The following is a 21,692-nucleotide window of genomic DNA, read 5'->3' as shown; positions in this document are numbered from 1 at the left end:
AGAAGCAAGGGGGAAGCATAATGGGGAGGAGTAATAGGCATGATTGTATTTGCGGCACGGTGAAGTGCAGTACTAATGCAGTACTAATGTAAATGAAGACCAGTTAATTTCACACACCATTAGAAACAGAATTGTTTAATGTCAAGGCATTTGGGGCAGGGTGGCCACTTTCTGTTTCTAATTTGCCTTCTGTTCTAGGACCAAGTCAGTAAAGCTTGTAAGCGTCTGCTTAATTTTAATCTATCAACTTCAATGACTCTTAAATACGTGCTTTAAGTGAAGCACCTGCTTAGATACTTTGCTGAATCAGGGGCCTGTTGCTGAAAATCACAGCAAATAATTATTGTTTTGTTTCCTCTTTCCCCTAGTTTCTGTGCTCCCACCCCAACACTCCATCTGGTGTCTCCTTCCTCCCACAACCGACTGTGGCCACTCCTTCTGTTTTCACTCTTTCCTTTCCCTACTTCCTTTATTACCTCCCTTGCTCTGCTCCTCTACTACCTTGCTGTCTTTTCCTCCACTCGCCATACTTGCTCCGATTTCCCTGTTCTCACTGTTATCTGTACCTTATCTGCTTTCTTGAATGTCTCATTTCCTCCTTTGGCAGAACTGTCTCCTTCCTCCCCATTCTCTATTCTCTGTGCTCCTTCTCACTGTGTTTTAATTGCCGCCGTAGCCTCTAAAGTGCCACCTACAGGGATGTAGTGGAAGGGGTATGAGGAGCCATGGAGTATACAACCTTTGAGATTTACAGCTCAATCATCAAACATTTAAGGATTCAGATGGTGTCGAATAGAGATGGACTTGAGCCAAAAGCCTTTGTCGTGAGTGTCCCCAAGCTATGGAGAAGTTTGGATCTGGACCTGGATCCAAACTTTGTGTCTGCATCCAGTGGGTTAAGCCAAAGGCTTGGACCTTAACATCCCTAAACTTTGAGATACTGTGCTCTAGATCCTGATCCAAATCATAACTTTGCTTTGTGGGTCCATCCCTCGTTGAGGGATGATGGCTGTGGAGTTTATAGTAGTTACATTTCCTGCAGTCCAGCTGCATGTTCAATAGTTTGTTTAGAATGCCACATTTTAGCCTCTTTAGAATTTGTAAGTACAACCATTACATAAGGAGAGAGAAAAAAAATTGTTTCCTTTACAGATTAGCTTTATCCAAGTTTTGACTTCAAAAAGATTTTTAAACAAGGCAGTCCTTATAATCATGTGTGTAATGACAGAGATGATAGAACTATGGTAACACTTAATCCACTTTATGTCTTGTTTCCTTTAGACATAGCAACAAACTGTATTTATTGAACCTCTGGGCAGCCCACTTAACTGTACTGCCCCATAAATTTCCTGTTACAAGAAAATTACATTGCAAAATGCTTACAATTCATCACTCTATGATGTTTATACCCTGTGTAAATCCAATGTTTGTGTAACTCAAATGGAAGGTAGTAACATGTGATCTCATTGCATGAAGTTGATACTGAGGAGTCCATACCAGGAGACTAGTCTGCTATCACCTGAGGGAATGGGCAAGACCAAACAATGGGGTAGAATATAAGGAAACTTTGTGCTCAGGTACAAGAGTGAAGGGTGCAGTATCACTACATGGCAGGCAGATGGATGTGGGGAGTCTGATACTTAATGGGAGGACTCCATTGTTTCATTAAAACAAAACTAGAATGTTTCTGATACCTTTGGCTGTGGAAGATAAAGCTGCTTCGGCTTTCCATGTATCAAATGCATACCTTAAGGTCTATGAGTCCTGGGGAGGATTGCTGGGCATTCATCATGCAAGGATGATTTGTTGCTGTATATCAGACATGCCCTGGCATTGCATCAGAATCACAAGCATGCCTTCCTCTTCCACCGCTCTTGAACACACGTTTCTTATCTAATCGGTGTCAGAAAAAAATCATTTGGATGAACAATAGAAAAGCCTGTATTGCCTATTCTGCACCGGCTCCCTCTCCTGCCTGCAGCCAATGTGTTGTAGTGAGTTGTTGTAGGGCAGTGGTTCTCAAACTTTTTTTTTCACAGACCACTTGAAAATCACTGAGGGTCTCGGTGGACCACTTAATGATCTTTCCAAATGTTGTTTGTACCGTTAGCTAACTATTGTAAAGTGCTTTGGATAAAAGCACTATATATATAAAAAAACTTAATAATTAACTTTTTTTGTTCTACAAATAAAATCACACAACTCATATTTTAATATAGGTAGTCTTACCTTTCTAATGCGGCAGCCACCGAGCTGGGGCTGGGAAGCATGGGGATCTCTCCCTCTCTCCCCCACTGCTGCAGCCCCATTCTGGGGCTGGGAAGGCAGTGGGTATTTCCCCTGCCACATAAGCCACATAGCTGAGGCTGGGAAGAGGCGGGTATCTCCCTGGCAGCTGCAGCCCTGGAGCTGGGGAAAGTTGCCTCTTTCTCTGGCCTCCACAAGTGAAATAGTGTTTTTTTGATAATACGACACGAATGAATCAAAAGGGATTGTTTGCAAGAATTCAATTTTCAGGCAAATATCCTGAATGGGTGCTGTGGTGATAGTGGTGATTTTAGAGGTGAAACAATAGAGATGACTGTGGGAATAAAATCTCTGACCAGACTATAAGTAGTAGCTGGTATGCAGTACAGAACAAAACTGAGGTATATTTAAGGCTCTGTCCATGACCATGAAAATTACTGACAATGCCTGGCCAAGAGAGGCATTGTAGCAGAAAATGAAGACACTGCAAAATGAAATGAATGTGCTCTGTGTGAGTATGCAGGCACAAACATCAAAGGCAGCCTGGATGACATGCCACTGCAAATTAAACAAAAACTCCAGAATTTGCTAATATTAACCCTAAAGATATAGTGCATATTTCTATATTACTGCTCACCCCAACGAAATGCAAAGTGCTCTAAGGCATACAGATACCAGCACAGTACCAGTAGATTACACCTCTCTTTCCCACTGAACTCCTTTTCATCCCATTGGGATTCACTCTAAGAACAGGCAGGCATTTGCACTGCCATGCTCCCTCAGGTTTTCCACTAGAATAAGAATCAGCTTCACATCCTTCTAGAGGCTCCAAAAGAGCTTTGTCAGTGGTACTCATTTGTGAGAGGCATCGACTCAGGCTATGGCTACACTTGCACTTCAAAGCGCTGCCGCGGCAGCGCTGCTGCGGCAGCGCTTTGAAGCGTTAAGTGTAGTCAAAGCGCCAGCGCTGGGAGAGAGCTCTCCCAGCGCTGTCCGTACTCCACCTCCCTGTGGGGAATAACGGACAGCGCTGGGAGCCGCGCTCCCAGCGCTGGGGCTTTGACCACACTGGCGCTTTGCAACGCCGCAATTTGCAGCGCTGGAGAGGGTGTGTTTTCACACCCTGCTGCAGCACTGCAAATTTGCAAGTGTATCCATGGCCTCAGTGTGGTCTCTGGCTGCTCTGGCCAATCTCCTTTCCTGGTCATCAAGGCTAACTTTTGGGGCTGTGCTAAAGAAAACTACCTTTTTCCAGGTGCAAAGTAGGTGGTTGAACTTTTCATTTACAACAGCATGCAATCATAGCAGAGTATGACTGGAAGGCACCTCAATAGATCATCTAGTCCAATCCCCTTCACTCAAGGCAGGACTAAGGGTATGGCTACACTTACAAATCTGCAGCGCTGGTAGTTGCAGCGCTGGTCGTCCAGCTGTGCAGGGCCAGCGCTGGTGTGTGGCCACACTCACAGCTACCAGCGCTGGTGTGTGGCCACATTTGCAGTATTTGCAGTGCTGTTGGGAGTGATGCATTATGGGCAGCTATCCCAGCATTCAAGTGGCAGCAACGGTGCTTTTCAAAAGAGGAGGGTGGGGTGGGGCGTAGTGTGACAGGGAGCGGGGAGAGAGAGAGAGAGTGGATTTTTGGAGCCAACACTGTGTGTTAGCTTCCTGACTTGAAAAATCAGAACATGTTCCCGATCCCTTACCCTTAACTCTTAACTGCAAACAGCCTGCAGCCAACACCACTCCCTTTCTCCCCTCTGCCCCCGCTGTTTCTGTCAAGCAAACACTCACTCCCTGCCTGCCTCATTATCTCATTTGATTGTTCACAGATTGATCACAGCAAACAGGAGCTGTGTTTGTAGATAAACAGCTCTGGGATCAACGGAGCTACGGATCAACGGAGCTACGGAGTTCACAACAAAACAAAGAGAGTCTGCATAACAAAACAAAGAGAGTAATTTATAAAAGCATTCTGGGATACATCCTTATACCCTGGAGGCCAATCACAGCGCTGGTGTGTGGCCACACTTGATGACCAGCGCTGCAGCACCAGCGCTGGAATCCTTATTCCCCATGCTGAGTGAGGTGTACGGCCAGCGCTGCAGCCAGGGAGTTGCAGCGCTGGAAGTGCCCTGCAGGTGTGGCCACTTACTAATTGCAGTGCTGGTGGAGGCTTTCCAGCACTGCAACTCGCCAGTGTAGCCATACCCTAAGTAATAACTAGACCATTTCAGACAGGTGTTTGTCTAACCTGTTCTTATAAACGTACAATGATGGAGATTCTACAACCTCCCTGGGCAATTTGTTCCAGTGCTAACCACCATGACAGTTAGGAAGTTTTTCCTAATGTCCAACCGAAACCTCCCTTGCTGCAATTTAAGCCCATTGCTTCTTGTCCTATCCTTGGAGGTTAAGGAGAACAATTTACCCCCACCCCCCGTAAAAACCTTTTATGTACCTTTAAACTGTTTTCATGCCCCCCTTCCCCCCGCAGTCTTCTCGTCTCCAGATTGAGCAAACCCAATTTTTTCAATCTTTCCTCATAGCTCATGTTTTCTAGACCTTTAATCATTTTTGTTGCTCTCCTCTGGACTTTTTCCAATTTGTCCATATTTTTCTTGAAATGTGGCTCCCAGAACTGGACACAATACTCCAGCTGAGGCCTTATCAGCATGGAGTAGAGTGGAAGAGTTAGTTCTTGTTAACTAGGGTTTATCTAGAGCATCTTTGTTTCATTCTTGTTTGTTTTGTTCTATTTTAGAAGTTTATTGGTACACAGTGATCATAGCCATGGTAGGTTGGTACCGTGACATTAATTCATGCAATCAACATAAAAATAGTCTCTCAGTTAAAGATTTAGTTATTATAAAGGACTAGACAGTAGGGTTTGCCATAATAGTTAAGTAATGGCCTGATTAAGCAGATTTGCAATGAAATGTGGCTCTGGCAGATTGCCAAAGAGAGCAAACTCTGCAGGTGAGGGCTTTCTGTCACTGCTGGACAATGAAATTCCAGGAATTTACATCAAAAGCTGCCCATCAAATCTTAATTGTGTGGAAGACATACATTATAGGAAGAGAAAATCTTCAAGGCAGCTGGGTCCAAGATCATTTAGAGGTTTAAAAATCATGGGCTTGTACCTAAAAGTACAATGCAGAACATGGATGATTGGTGACATGAGTTCACAGTGATCCATCCAATTTAGGAAATAAATCACGGTATTCTGCACCTTCTGAATCTTTAAGGGCAGCCCCAAGCACTTACATATCCAGGAGATGAAACAAGTGAGAATCCCTGTGGTAAGCTCTGAACTGGAGAGGAGAAGCCACAGTCTCTTGGGCAAATCTGGATGAAAGACAGCACTAAGAGCCCCTGCCATCCTCTGGGTTTCCAGGACCAGAGAGAGACTGAATATGACCCCTAGTCTGCAGACCATATCACTAAAAGAATGCCCACACATACCCAATAGAAAGTGCAGGCACAGTCACTACAAATTGCTTCCAACGTTTCTGCTTCTGACTTCCATCTTGTCTGGGCTGGCCTTCAGCAAGTTTGTTGTCAGCCTCCTCCTCACTGATGTCGGTCCTTGGGAAAGCTAAAAGATGTCAGTATTCAGTTCCAGCAATAAGGAAAGGTAGAACTGTGCGCCACATACCTCATTTCTGTAGAAGAGGGGTGATGTCCAATCCTGTTCAAGGGATGCACTAATAATACTATTTTGCATTGATGCATAGTGCTTTTCACCTGGGAATCTCAAACCACTTAACAAAGATTAGTGATGGTTAATATTGTCAGGAAGAAACTGAGGCACAAATGGGTTAATTGATTTGCCTAAATCAGAATCCAGGTCCACTGCTTCTCACTCCTGCACCCTATCTGCTGGGCCACACTGACTGCCTTTTTATGCAGCCGTAACAAAATGCTATTAACTGTACTTTTCTTGAAAGTGCATTGTGCATCATGGGAAAAAAGGAACCCAGTGAAACATTTATGAATAGAACCTAAGACAATAAACGTAAGGCTCTACAAATTAGATTTGGCAAAATGCATTGCAGATAAAATCAATGTTTTATAAAAAGGATAAGAACAGTATTAACATAAAATATTTCCCCAGGAAATGGAAAAAGTTTCATAACAGTCATTTTTAACATAACAAGGTTATCTGAAGGGCAAGAAAATATCAGAAACCTCTCACATTGGCCAAAAATGGAAAGAAAAAAAAACGGTGACTGCTAAATCAGGTTTGGAAGCAGCAGCAGCCAGAAAGAACTCGTGGAGGAGATCTATGGAAATCCCCAAGCCTCAGAGCTCCTGGTCCAAAGCAGTCTGCATTGGCTGCCTCCCAGCTCCCCTGCCACCACAAGACCCAGAAGGATGTACCTGGGTCACTAGATCCCGAGGCCCCCTTCCAGCAGCAATTGTGAGGAGCCATCACAGCCTCCAGGCATCATCATTCACTCAGTTCTTAAAACTGAGCTCTGCATACACTGTCCTCATTTGCTGTATTGTCATTGTCATTGGTTCCACTTTCCTTCTGTCCCCCTCCTACCACTTACAACCCTTCAGCTTCCCAGCCTCACTCTCCCTGCCCATTATGCTTGTCATCTTCCTTCTCTTGTCCTGTCCCTTCTTTCTCTTCTATCTCTCCATCAGTTTCTTCTTCCTTTCCCCACTCCCCTCGCTTTCTCCAGTAATCTCTTCCTTTTTCCACTTCAATCCCTAGTGCCCATCTCCAAACCCCCACTAAAACCCCCTACTTGCTTGATTTCTAAACAGCCTTAGTAAGCATTTGGTCAACTTCTTGAGAAAGGAATGTGCAAATTAAGTGCCCAATCAAGAACCATTTAAGCCAACAATGAACTTAAAGATGCCAGTCCACATCGGAGCTTTCCCAGGAATGTAACTTGGCTGGTAAGAAACTCAGTCATGCATGAATGGACATGTGACTTGACTATGGGTACCCGCATGGCCCCTCAGTATGCCAACATCTTTATGGCTGACTTAGAACAACGCTTCCTTAGCTCTTGTTCCCTAACGCCCCTACTCTACTTGCGCTACATTGATGACATCTTCATCATCTGGACTCATGGAAAAGAAACCCTCGAGGAATTCCACCGTGATTAACAATTTCCATCAAGCTCTAAGATACAACCGTATTTGCTCCAATCCCTCGGACAGAGATAAACACCTACAAGATCTCTATCAAGCATTCTTAAAACTACAATACCCACCTGCTGAAGTGAAAAAACAGATTGACAGAGCCAGAAGAGTACCCAGAAGCCACCTACTACAGGACAGGCCTAAAAAAGAAAATAACAGAACGCCACTAGCCATCACCTACAGCCCCCAACTAAAACCTCTCCAGCGCATCATCAAGGATTTACAACCTATCCTTAAAGATGATCCCTCACTCTCACAGATCTTGGGAGACAGGCCAGTCCTCGCTTATAGACAGCCTCCCAACCTGAAGCAAATACTCACCAGCAACCGCACACCATACAACATAAACACTAACCCAGGAACCTATCCTTGCAACAAAGCCCGATGCCAGCTCTGTCCACATATCCATTCCAGTGACACCATCATAGGACCTAATCACATCAGGCACGCCATCAGGGGCTCGTACACCTGCACATCTACCAACGTGATATATGCCATCATGTGCCAGCAATGCCCCTCTGCCATGTACATTGGCCAAACTGGACAGTCTCTACGCAAAAGAATAAATGGACACAAATCTGACATCAGGAATCATAACATTCAAAAACCAGTGGGAGAACACTTCAACCTCTCTAACCACTCAGTGACAGACTTGAAGGTGGCAATTTTGCAACAAAAAAACTTCAAAAACAGACTCCAAAGAGAAACTGCTGAACTCGAATTAATATGCAAACTAGACACAATTACCTGTGGTCTAAACAAAGACTGGGAATGGTTGGGTCATTACATTAATTGAATCTATTTCCCTATGTTAAGTTCTCCTCACACCTTCTATGGGCCATCTTAATTATCACTTCAAACAGTTTTTTTCCTCCTGCTGACGATAGCTCATCTCAATTGATTAGACTCTTCCTGTTGGTATGCATACTTCCACCATTTCATGTTCTCTGTATGTATAAATATCTCCTGTCTGTGTGTTCCATTCTATGCATCCGAAGAAGTGAGCTGTAGCTCACGAAAGCTCATGCTTCAATAAATTTGTTAGTCTTTAAGGTGCCACAAGTACTCCTGTTCTTTTTGCGGATACAGACTAACACGGCTGCTACTCTGAAACCTGACTTGACTATGTGACTCCAAAACTCCATCTTGGAGCTGGACTTTGCATAGGAGAGAGGAAGGGGTCTCCACCCACAAGAGAAAGTCTACTTAAACCCCTGGGAGACCCCTCCATTTTGTCTTCAGCTGGCTAAAGAGATAGCCTCTCCACCCCCAAGGATACCTGAAAGAAACTGGAACAAAGGACAGTAACTACAGGAGGTGTGAGTGATTGCTGGACCCAGACTAGAAGGACACCAGTCTGTAAAAGGAAGTTTACTGGAATTCCTCTAAGTGTGAGGTTTTATCTGTATTCAGTTTTCTTAGAGATAGACTTGCGTGTTTTAGTTTATTTTACTTGGTAATTCACTTTGTTCTGAGTGTTACTACTTGGAACCACTTAAATCCTACTTTCTATATTTAATAAAATCACTTTTTACTTATTAATTAACCCCGAGCATGTATTAATACCTAGGGGGTGCAAATAGCTGTGCATATCTCTCTATCAGTGTTATAGAGGCCAAACAATTCATGAGTTTACCCTGTATAAGCTTTATACAGGGTAAAACAGATTTATTTGGGGTTTAGATCCCATTGACACCGCTCTCTCTCTGCTGAATATCTAAGCAGAGCAGGAGCAAACTCTGTTTACATAAACACACCCAAAGTCTCTCCCCTTCCCAGGTAGCTGTCAGGGAGGCTTTCATTCAAACCCCACTTACACATACAAAATGGTAGAGTCTAAATTAGCTGTTACCACTCAAGAAAGAGATCTTAGAGTCATCATGGATAATTCTCTGAAAACATCTGCTCAATGTGCAACAGCAATCCAAAAAGCTAACAATGTTAGGAACCATTTGGAAAGGGATAGCTAATAAGACAGACAATATCATATTGCCACTATATAAATCCATGGTATGCCCACTGTGCAGATGTGGTTGCCTAATCTTAAAAAAGATATATTAGAATTGGAAAAGGTACATAGAAGAGCTACAAAAATGATTTCGGACATGGACCAGCCTCTGTAGGAGTAAAGATTAAAAATACGGGGACTGTTCAGCTTGGAAAAGAGATAATTAAGTGGGGAAGGGTATATGATAGAGATCTATACAATCATGAATGATGTTAAACATTGAAATTAATAGGCAGCAGGTTTAAAACAAACATAAGGCAATACTTCTTCATACAACATGCAGTCAACCTGTGGAACTTGTTGCCAGGGGCTGTTGTGAAGGCCAAAATTATAAATGGGTTCAAAAAATAATTCGATAGGATCATGGAGGATGGCTCCAAGATGGTTAGGGAGGCACCCCCTTCTCCTGGGGTTCCTTAAATCTCTGACTGTTAGAAGCTGGGACTAGGTGACTGGGGATGGATCATTCAATAATTGCCCTGTTCTGTTCATTCCCTCTGAAACATCTGACACTGGCCACCACAGGTGCCAACTTCTCCTGGTGCAAGTGTGTGCTTGACCGCCCCCAGCCCTGCCCCCACCCTGACTCCACACTGCCCCGCCTACCACCCCCATTCCAACCCCTTCCCCAAAGTCCCTGCCCCAACTCCACCCCCTCCCTGCCTCTATTGGACTCCTTCCACAAGTTCCCGCCCCTGCCCTGCTTCTTCCCCACCTCCTCCCCTGTGCACACCATGTTCCCGCTCCTCACCCCTCCCTCCCACAGCTTGTTATGCCACAAAACAGCTGTTTTGCGGCGGCAAGCAATTGGAGGAGAAGCGGGGACGCAGCGCGCTCAGGGGAGGAGGCAGAGGTGAGCTGGAGTGGGGAGGCAGGGTGGGAGCTTGGCTGCCAGTGGCTGCACAGCACCCACCAATTTTTCCCCATGTGTGCTCCAGTCCCGGAGCACCCACAGAGTCGGTGCCTATGCTGGCCACTGTTGGAAGACAGGATATTGGGTTAGATGGTCCATTGATCTGACCCGGTATGGACATTCTTATGTTCTTATGACTTAAACTGCATCAGCGAATGTATAGGTTAAATATTAGGAAAAGCGTTTTAGCCATAATAATTCAGCTAGTGGAATATGTCAGTAAGGGAGGACATGGAATCTCATTCATTGAATATATTCAGCATTAACCCATATTGGTCAGGGTTGGTTTAGGAATAATTAAAATTAATCTGATTATGACACTGGAGGAAGGAGCAGATGAGTCAGTAGAGGTCCTATCCAGTCCAAATTATTGTATGAATAACAATTACAGTATTCACTGCAAGTTACATAACACTACATTAGTCATCATTCTGCTGAGTTAATTTGCAGTGACGTCCTTTGGAACTGCACTTGTTCTATATCGATTCCCCTGTGTATAGCCCTATGGTTCTGCTTACCCGACTGTATGTATAACAGGCCTACCTATTTTAGCCATTCTGCATCATTTGGCTGACAAATACCGAGCAATGTAAGAACAAGCTGTTCAGCTACAAGTTCAAAGAACTGCTGTTACATATTTTTTATCTTCTGGTTTGGTTTTGGAACATGTAATATAATGAACAAGTTAGAAATGTTTTTCCTGGCTCAAGTCATTTGAAATTTTGTTTACGGAATCTAATTTTTCATTCTCAGTATCTTCAGGCATTTTCAACTGTACTCTGAGCGCTCACGCATATAGTTGTAACTCACTGGTCAGTGGGTGTTCTATGTCCTTTTCTATACCCAATCAGTCAAGGACCTGGCATTATGGTTCAAGCAGAAGGCTCATGAGATCTCTAGTTCATCCCCTAGCATCAGCCAGCTCGGTGACCTTCACAGAAGTGCGGGCTTGTCTGGGATTTGAACTGCTATGGGCTTCAGATGCTGGAGATGAGTTTCATCCATTGAGGGGTAGTATGTAATCTTCTGCTCAGGGTGTATTGCCCATCCCCTCTCTGACCAATGCACATAGGATCCTAGTCAGTTACAGTCACTGCATAGTGTCACAACATACCAGTTTTAACTAAAGCTGCCATCTAGTTTTGAGGAAATAACAAGAGAAAATAATTTTTTCAAAAAAAATCTTCCAAAACTCCTTATGAATTATATTTAGGAATACCTGTTAGACAGGAAGGATGGGAGGACACCTTTGCCACATGAAGCAGTACAATCAATGTGAACTATAAGATTTTGTGGGCCAGGTTCTTAATTCTTCCTAAGTTCCCTTTTTCCATACTCCACACACATGATATGGAGTGTCTTATTCCAAATGAACCTAAAAACCAGAATTGGCAATACATTTCTGCCAGTTTTAACAGGCAAAGCAGTAGATAATGTAGTGTAGGGTGCAATCCTGCATGAACTTGGAGATTGGCTGAGTATTGACTAGGTCTCTTCTATGTAGAGTGTCTATGATTATATGATTAGTACAGATGTACTGTATTTTAAAAGTAGTAATTAGGACACTTTTCCCCAATAACTGCAGTTCTATAGCATTTGTTCTACAAACTCAGATTAAAATCTTTTAATTTTTATAACGAACATGTTTACAAGAGGACTGGAAAAAATATACTTCCTGTCAGTTTGACAAATGCAGGTCATGAATTTTGGAGATAATCTTTAAAGCCTGATGACTCTTTAATCTTGTAAAGAGAAGTAGAATGTGTTCAAACATTCTTTGCTATCTTTGAGCCTAATAAAGAGAACTCTACATATTTAAAGGAGAAGCCATCAAAAGGAACAGAGTCAGGGGATTCATTCTCAATTGATTTCATCATTGGTTGGCTGCATAGTGTTGTCCTTGGCAGAAAGGATGTGACTAAAGTCAAAGAGATAAAAAATGTATTAAAAGTCTGTTCTTCCAGCAATGTCTTGGGCCTCCTGCTCTTTTTATTACACAAAACAAAAAATCAGTTCTTGTCCCAAGTGCTACTCAAGTTGTCCGATTCATTTCTGTGTGTAAGGTGGGCCGGTCTCTGAGCCCTTTACTAGTTTCTGCTAATTATCTTCTGCTTATAGCAGTAGTTCTGTGTGTTTTTTTCTGATTACAAATCTTGATTAGTTGATAATAGTTGATGGGTGTGTATTATATATATACATACACATACAGTTACATGTGGTATACCTGTTCCTCAAGCTTGAAAGTGAATTTAGGGCAAAATTGTAAAATTTAGGTGCCATTAACGATAGACATCCAAATGGCTAAAGTTTTAGAAGTTTGGCCTATGTTGTCTTTCAATCTTAAGAAACAGGTGTGCCTCAGTCTTTACAATACTGTTCATAAGTGATTTTAGCTCTACACTGAAAATTCAGTAAAACTGTACTTTGGGAGCATCACCGCTCCAGTTAAACGCCCCCTCTTGGCTAGCTGCAGACTGTTTTGAGGGGATCCAGCTGTTGAATCCCTGCATGTTTTAAGCCTCCAGAGTCTGAACAGAATCCAAACACTGCCTCAGGTACCCCTAAGAGCTCCTCAGTGCCTGTCATAACTATAAAGGGAAGGGAACAGCCCTCCTGTGTCCAAGGAGTTGGATCGGTGTTCACCAGGAACTTGGTGAAGAAGTCTCTCAAGACTATCCAGAAAAGGGAACTAGTATTTGAGAGTTTTCCAGATAACTCAGAAATCTGGATGGTGGCAGCGAGACCAGATCTAAGCTGGTAGTTAAGCTTAGAGGTGTTCATGCAGGTCCCCACATCTGTACTCTAAAGTTCAGAGTGTGGAAGGAACCTTGACAGTGCCAAATGGTTTGTTGTCCTGTAACAGAAACTCCTAACCACATTGCTGTCATAGTAATTGCCTATACAGATGATCGTGTAAGGTATCAATTGAAAGCTTATATCATAGTGGTCAAGCATGGCATGATGTATGTATGGGTGATCATGAATAAATTGTATGTATGTACTAAAAAATACGTTTAAACTATGTAAACAGGCAGAGTTGATAAACAAGTTTGTCCTAGATAAAAGAATGTTGATTTACTGTCTTTCTAGGCCTCTGAGATAAATTAAGCACTGTAAAAGCCTAAACACAATGGGAACTGCATTTGCATGTAAGTCAACAGGAAAAGCCAGGTTGACCTCCATGTGAAACCAGCATGGGAGGATACAGCAGACTACAACCACAAGGACTTGTCCTGTATCTGGGATCAAAAACAATTAGTTTTGGGGAAAATATAAGGAGAAGCAAAAAGACAGTTTGTTGTCCATTTCACTGAGGAGCACTCTTAGTAGAGGGGAGTGATTTGCGACTATTATGGATCATGGTTGTGATTGAAAGTTCTGCAGAAAGTTCTGCGGAAAGACTTTGAGGGTGAGAAAACTGCTTTATCTAGAGAAATGTAGCTTGCTAAAGTTATATTTTTAGTCTTTAAGAAGAGTGTTATACTTTTGTTTTATTAGTAACCACTATCCTTGCTCAGTGTCACTATATCTACTTTCCAGCATCCTTACTTGCTGTCACTTAAATCTGTTCTTTATTAATAGACTTATTCTTGGTTTTATTGTAAATTCATCACAGTGCTGTAATATTATGTGCAAATCCTCAGCTGACCCAAACAGGCGTGTGTGTACACTACCTCTTTGGCTACAGAATACTTGGTAATTTCTGTGAGTGTCCAGTGAGGGGGGCTGGATACTGCAGGGGAGGACTCTTGAAGGGGGTTCAGGATTGAGGTGCAGCTCCAATGCAAGTAAAGGCTGGCACAGCTTCTGAGGAGATTGTCTGGGTGGCTCAAAGACTGAAGTGACAGAGAGTGCTGATACCCAGTTTAGCACCAGCAAGTCTCTCTCTTATTGAAGCAGAGAGATAACAAGGTGACTCACAGTCCTGAGCGCGCTGAGAAAGTGTTACACCCCTGTCTTTGGGGTCCCTAGGCACACTCTTGGGATGCAACCCTCTGTCTAGCACCCCCTTCTGAAAACTGTGACCATGCTACTCACTACCAACCCCCTGGAGCATGGGTTGACTCCTCAGTCTTCCTCTGTAGTTTGAACACACACATTCGCAGAACTCCAGCTGAAAAGGTGCTGAGGGCCCTGTGACAGGTTCGGTCACAAAGACCCCCTTGGGACTGTCACCTGACATGCTGAAACTACCTCTGAGCCCTGCCAGCTTGGGACTCCAGAACCCTGTCTTGTTGAGCCAGACACACAAGCCTGCTGAAACACAGACCCAGAGTCTGAACCACACCCCCAAATCTGCAGACTTAACTGAAAACAGCTTAGCTGGTCACCTCTCTCCAGCACCCAGACACCCAGCTCCCAATGGGATCCAAACCCCAAATAAATCCATTTTACTCTGTATAAAGCTTATGCAGGGTAAAATCATGAATTGTCCACCCTCGATAACACTGATAGAGAGATATGCACAGCTGTTTGCTCCCCCAGGTATTAATCACTTACTTTGGGTTTACTAATAAACAAAAGTGATTTTACTCAGTATAAAAAGTAGGATTTACGTGGTTTCAAGTGATAACAAAGAGAACGAAGTAAGTTATCAAGCAAAATAAAACAAAACACGCAAGTCTAAGCCTAATACATTAAGAAACTGAATTTGGGTAAATCAAACCCTCAGAGATGTTCCAATAAGTTTCTTTCACAGACTAGACTCCTTCCTAGTCTGGGCCCAATCTTTTCCCCTGTACAGTTCTTGTTAGTTCCAGATCAGGTGGTAACTAGGGGTTTTCTCATGACTGCAGCCCCCTTTGTTCTGTTCCACCCTCTTTTATAGCTTTGGCCCAAGGCGGGAATCCTTTGTCTCTTTGGGTTCCCACCCCTCCTTATAATTGGAAAAGCACCAGATTTAAGATGGATTCCAGTACCAGGTGACATGGTCTCATGTCCTGTGAGACTCCAAGCCTCCATTCTTTCCAGCCTGACTCACATGAACACAGGAAGGCTTACAAGTAAACAGAGCCATTTACAACCAATTGTCCTGGTTAGTGGGAGCCATCAAGATTCGAAACCACCATTAATGGCCCACACTTTGCATAGTTACAATAGGACTTCAGAGTAATACTTCATATTTCTAGCTTCAGATACAAGAATGATACATTCATACAAATAGGATGAACACTCATTAGACTATAAGCTTTGTCAAGATACCTTACAAGAAACCTTTTGCATAAAGAATATTCCAGTTACATTATATTTACACTTATAAACCTATTTTCATAAAACATATGGAGTGCAACGTCACAGGCCCATAGTTTACCACTTCAAGGGCCATGTGAATTGTGTAACACAACACACACAGACTTTGCACAGGTTTCTAAAACCATTGCTCTTTACTTAATTGCACAAGAAATACGCAGAACTGAACAACAATAATAAACCCTACATGCATTTCCCTGCCTAAGTTTCTTCACCACTCTGGAGTGTTCTTTGGTCTGGGGTCCAGAGTCTTCTAAGGCCATGCAGGATCCTTCTGCTGCAGTGCACAGCTTATGTGCTGAAACATGGATTCTTCCTTCCCCCTTCCCCAACCCCCCTCCCCCCCCCCGTTAATGTTCTCTGACCTTGGCGAATGCATCCTCTTCCCCCTCCTGCCCAAACCTTCCTTTGTGTCTTTCCCCTGTGACTCCTTTTACAAACTTTTAGCCCCTCGAACAGGTGGCTCCCAGATCAGCCTCTTCAGGTGATCCCAGACTTTGTTGCTTGGTGACCACTCCCCTGAGAAACCAGTTCTCCTGGGTAGGAACCAGCCTATAGTTTAGAGTGATTCAGTTTCAATGGGACATTGTCATGGACCCTCTATTGTCAGCCCTTTTCCATCAGCCTTCGGAATGCCAGTCCAGCATGGTGGTAAGAGGAGAGAGAAGGTAAAGTCCCGCACATCCAAAATGGAGCCTGCAGTCAGACACAGATAAATGTAAAGAGCTCCCAAGATCAAACAGAAGTCATAAGTTGTACATACAGATTTTCCACGTTTCTCCCCTTCAAAAAAGAACAGAGCAGGGATACATGCCAAGTACCCCAGAGATGTTCCGGAATCCCACTTCTAGACAGAGCATCTGCTATATACTTATTAATTCAAACTTCATACATTCAGTCAGTAAACAATCCCACTGATTATATATACACCTACACATACACCAATACAGTTTTATGAAAAAGGGGCAAAGGAAGTATGGGCAGAGTTCCTGGGCCCTCATATGTTCTTGTCACTTAAATACTTCTGACTGGTAGGGGTGTCCATGAGAGACGTGTCCCTCTGCAGGGTGGATCTTGGCACTGCAGTGCTTCTGGGAGATGAATGGTCCCTGTCCTGGGGCAAGGTTGAATCTCCATATTTTGTCCCAAGATGAGTCTCCTTCATACTCCTGAAGAGAGGTGAGTTGTGCTTCCTCCTCACTGAGATCAATTACATCTTGACTGACCACCCTGAAACCATACACTAAGAAGAACCTTCCCCCGCTTTTCCATCTTCACCAAGTGATTGCTTCACACCCCTGTGAAGATTTTCACACCCTCTGGCAGGTATCATGAGTTTAGCAGTATTCTTTACCACCCTCAGGTTCCCTTCTCCCAGGAGAGGTCTGATACAAAGCAGTTTTCAGCCATGCCTCAGTTTCCCTGCTCCCAGAAGGATGTTTTACTCTACATGCAGTCAGCACAGATTTTGTTTCACCGGTAAGGAATAGGCAGAGAGCATGAGCCCTGCAGCATTGAGCATGTGTCAGGCTGTGCTGGTCTTACAAAGGCAGGCTCAGGTTGAGTTCTGCCCCGGAAGAGCAAGGAATTCTGGAAGTTGTAGTTCGCAGAAGGATCTAGGCACCAGGGGTGGCTCTAGGAATGCCGCCGCCCCAAGCAGGGCGGCGCGCCGCGGGGCGCGCTCTGGCGGTCACCGGTCCCGCGGCTCCAGGGGACCTCTTGCAGACGTGCCTGCGGAGGTTCCACTGGTGCCGCGGCTCCGGTGGAGCATCCGCAGTCATGCCTGCAGGAGGTCCACCGAAGCCGCGGTACCAGTGGACCCTCCGCAGTCATGCCTGCGGGAGGTCCACTGGTCCCACAGCTCAAGTGGACCTCCCGCAGGTATGACTGTGGAAGGTCCGCCGGAGCTGCCTGCCGCCCTGCCGGCAAAATGCCGCCCCAAGCGCGCGCTTGGCGTGCTGGGGTCTGGAGCCGACCCTGCTAGGCACTGTAAACTGATAGCAAAGCATGTTGGGAAGAGAGGTTAATAACATTCACTTGCCTTCCTCAATACAGACTCAAAAGGAACAGGTCCTGTTCTCTGGCAAGGGAGACCTGGATAGCAGCAAACTTCTGCCAGGGCTAAGTCAGGGCCAAGAGCTGCAGTAGGGTACTCAGCAGAGAGTGAGCCCATGAAGGAGCTTGAGAGGGGCTGAGCTGAAGAAACCTCTGGAAGGACTGGGGATAAGGCCGAAGAGGCAGGCCGACAAGCGTGGGAAGTAGCCCTGAGAGACAAGTAAAGCAGGAACATCTGAGGCTGGAGATGCTAGGAACTTTAGTGTTTCAGGCCTCAGTGTTGGAGCCCCGGGTAAGGAGAGGGCACAGGCTGTTCTGTGCCACATAGAAGTAGTTTTGCTGAGACCCCAGCAACCAAGTGCAAAGGATTGTTTGTAGTCCCCTAGCTGCAAGAAGGGTGAACCTTTGTTGAAAGGAGGAGGTTGAGGTCTCACACATCTTGAAGAGAGGGCTGTGGCCCAGGGAAGATGAAAGACTTTGTGAGGTCCCTGCACTGAAGGATTCAGAGATGGAATGGGGGTGTTCTCTTTTGGATTTTTCCTTACCTTGGACCAAGCAGACTTTTTAATTTGTCCTGAAGGCCAAACTATTCACAGCTGGGAGGGAAGCTTTGCAGAGAGCAAGGTAAATTACTCAAAGGAGGTGAGGAGACTGAAACAGCACCTGCATCTCCACAGGATGAGATAAGAGCTCTGTAACAGAGCACGAGAAATGTAGAATCAGGCTCACAGTGTCAAACAGTATGATGTATTCTAGCTGGGGTGAATACAGGTGAACCATAGAGCGTATTTACCTTCCTACAAAAAAGTGAAGTGGCCTAAATGGGAGACAGTCTGACTGAATGAAACTAAAACAGAAGTTAAAACAAAATGGAACTTTTGCATATTCTCTCTTGAGATAGCACCACATTGGTATATACAAATACAGTGGTGGTCTTGGGTTCCTAATCATTTATTTTATTTATATGATTTATAAAAATATAAATACACTCATCCCTAACACTGCACCCTCTGATGTAATTTAGTGTCACAGCTGTCAAACACAATGGACTGATCATCCCACCATAAAATACACTTCAGCAGATGAAATAACCCCCACAGCAAACAACCAAAGCTCTCCAACCTTCAGCAGCTGGACAATGTGATGTGGTGAGACATGGCTGAAGGCCAAGCAAAGTTTTTATTGGCAGTACTCTAGGAAAACATATTTTAATGCAATGCTACCAGAGAAATGTTCCTTTCCTTCCAGATCTGTACTTTACACAAAAGTGACCAAAAAATTGCTATGTAAACATCCACCCTCCCACACCCCTCACCTCCCTTTCAGAGGAACTTTTTTTCTATACCTTTCAAAAGAACATAGCCTTTCAAATTTGGGACATAAATGCATACTTTGTAAGTTTTTATTCCCTGCTTAAAAAAACAAACAAACAATCCTTCATCAATGTGCCACCAAATAAATCATCAATATAAGCCTGTTTTTTAAACTAACGGTATTTTGTTCCCAAAGTGAGACCTATGGGCAAATGCAGTTCATTGAAACCTAAGATATAGCGTACAGGCGTCGACATCTTCAATGCATAGGTGCACTACACTGATATTATAAGTCCCAAAATGCAATTGCCCCATCACGATATTAACAGGCATGAATTAGGCACAGCCCACTGGCTCCTGGCAAGTTACCATTTCAGGTCTCTATTATGGAAAGTTTTGTGTTAAACTCCACCAACAGCATTAGTTTTATATCCTTGTTTCATGGACAGGCAATAAATCCCTTGGGAGAACATATAATTACAATCTAATGTGTACAGGAGCCAGAAGTTATTAGCAATATTATAATACAGTAGCACATCAGCCAATTTGTACAGTCTTTAAAAAAAAATCTTTGTTTTGTTCTTCTTGGAACACTAAAGGAGGCCAATGGTGCTTACACAAACAATATAGACTATCCCAGTGTATAAATGCAATAAAGGGAAAATTAAAATAACTACTATTTCACTAACCTAGGTTGCTTAACATATTGGTGAGTCACAGTAATTCTTACTGTCCTAAATTTACAAGACTAATATAATAATACAGTCGAACCCATTTATGTCGACCTCGGTTAACTTGCCAATCCTATTAAGTCGACGGTTTACAAGTGGAACCGCCAAACTCCCTCTTTGTCTTATGAGTTTCTCATCCGTTATGTCGATTTGCCGAACCCTAATATCTCGAGCCCGTCCCCGACCCACCGTGTCCCCAGCCGCCGGCTCCCCGGCTCTCCAGCCGCGCGGTTCCCCAGCCGCCCGCTTCCCGCGTCCCCAGCCGCCCGGCTCCCCGGCTCCCCAGCCCCGCGGTTCCCCGCGTACCCGCCCGCCCGCCGGCTCCGCTTCGCCGCCCGCCCGTCCGCCCGGCTCCGCTTCCCCGCCCGCCCCCGCATACCCGGTCCCTGCCTGTCCCCGCCCGCCCGGCCCCGCATACCTGGTCCCTGCCCGTCCCCGCCCCACATACCTGGTCCCGGCTTCTCCTGCCGCCCGCCCGCCGGCTCCGCTTCCCCGCCCGCCGGTCCCCGCCGCCCCCGCATACCCGGTCCCTGCCTGTCCCCGCCCGCCTGGCCCCGCATACCTGGTCCCTGCCCGTCCCCGCCCCACATACCTGGTCCCGGCTTCGCCTGCCGCCCGCCCGCCGGCTCCGCTTCCCCGCCCGCCCGTCCGTCCGCCCGCCCGGCTCCGCTTTGCCGGATCCAGCCACGTGCAGGCAGCGCGGTAAGGGGGCAGGGAGGGGGTGGGGGGGTGGATAGGGGTTTATCTCGATCATTGGTTATCTCGACGGCTTTTGGCAAACCCCTAGGCCATCGAGATAACAGGGTTTAACTGTATAAGCAGGTGTGGTCCAAGTCAGAATATCTCCAGGCATAGCTAGCTTTGGGGAGCAGTTAAATTTATGGTCAAGGGATTCCTCCCACTTTGTGGGAGAGCCCTAAATTTAGTGTAGGGCTTCATTTAATAACACAGTCTGTGCACATTGATTGTCAACTTGTTGTTGTAAAGAGAATTGTAGGAAAATGAAAACTTTCTCTAAGAATACAAAGCAGTCAGTATTTACTAATAGTTTCCACATTACAGGACTATAAGTCTTTCTGGGATCACGGCTTTGTGGTACCATCACAAGTTAACTCCTGGCAAGAGCTGATATTTTTATTAATGGCTGCCACTGTACCTTGTATATAGATTTTGTAACTGAATCTTAATATCTAATAAAAGTGGGCAGCAGGGGGAACCTGCATGTACGTGTTTGTGTCAAGAGTTTTTGAAAATACATTTATGGGAGGTCTGACTTACAAAAGTCATTTGTTCCCCTAATAAAATAAACAATGATTATGCTAATGTTTTCAGTTCAGATGGATCAGCTGCATTTTTCTTAAGTTCTTTCCTTTTCTTGTTTTTCATTCTGAGAAATACACCTCCTACAACCAAACCTGAAAGAGAAGGAAAACCATGGCCTAATAAAGGGAATTTTAAAACATTCTTAAAGTATTTCAGCAAGGGATTAAGTTTCATTAATATACAAACTATTCACAGTACTTTCCCATCCCTAATTGGAACAAAATGGATTTTAGGGATATAGGAATTACCAAACTGGACCAGACCTGTAGTTCTTCTTGTTCAGTTGCTTTTCTCTGACAGTGGTCAGGACCAGATACTTCAGAGGAAGGTGTAAGAAATCTCATACTGGACAACTCTGGGATGACCTGAGGTTTCTTCCTTAACCTCTAACTGAAGGGAATTATTTCATAGCCTGAGGCATGAGGCGTTTTATCCCTTATAATTTTTCTTATCCTATCTAGTGTAACTGTAGATGTTCTCATTATCTATATAAATGTTCTGTCTCTCTCTAAAATTGTACTAAGCCCTTGGCCTTTTGTGGCAATTATTGCACTGTTTAAATTTTTTTTCCTTTTTATCAGTTTTAAATTTACTGTCTTTCATTTTCAGTGAATGTCCCCTCATTCTTCTCTTCTGAGAAAGCATACGAGTGACTGTTATCCTCTGTATACTCTGTACATCTTTACTAT

At 44.4% G+C, this 21,692-nt stretch overlaps 1 protein-coding gene across 1 annotated transcript in view; it reads right to left on the bottom strand.

The window, feature by feature from the left end:
• Positions 1-20,499: 20,499 nt before the first annotated feature.
• The window catches only part of CDH17 (cadherin 17), a 45,995-nt gene continuing 44,802 nt past the window's right edge, over positions 20,500-21,692 (bottom strand). The window contains exon 18 of the mRNA XM_045005925.1: positions 20,500-21,095. Coding sequence (XP_044861860.1) covers positions 20,995-21,095 — 101 coding nt within the window. The 3' untranslated portion in view covers positions 20,500-20,994. The remainder of the gene's footprint in view (positions 21,096-21,692) is intronic.

The sequence above is a fragment of the Mauremys mutica genome, chromosome 2, assembly GCF_020497125.1.
Source record: "Mauremys mutica isolate MM-2020 ecotype Southern chromosome 2, ASM2049712v1, whole genome shotgun sequence".
In the NCBI taxonomy this organism is placed as follows: domain Eukaryota; kingdom Metazoa; phylum Chordata; order Testudines; family Geoemydidae; genus Mauremys; species Mauremys mutica.
Note: the sequence above shows the minus strand (reverse complement) of the source record. Positions and strands in the feature narration are given on the sequence as shown.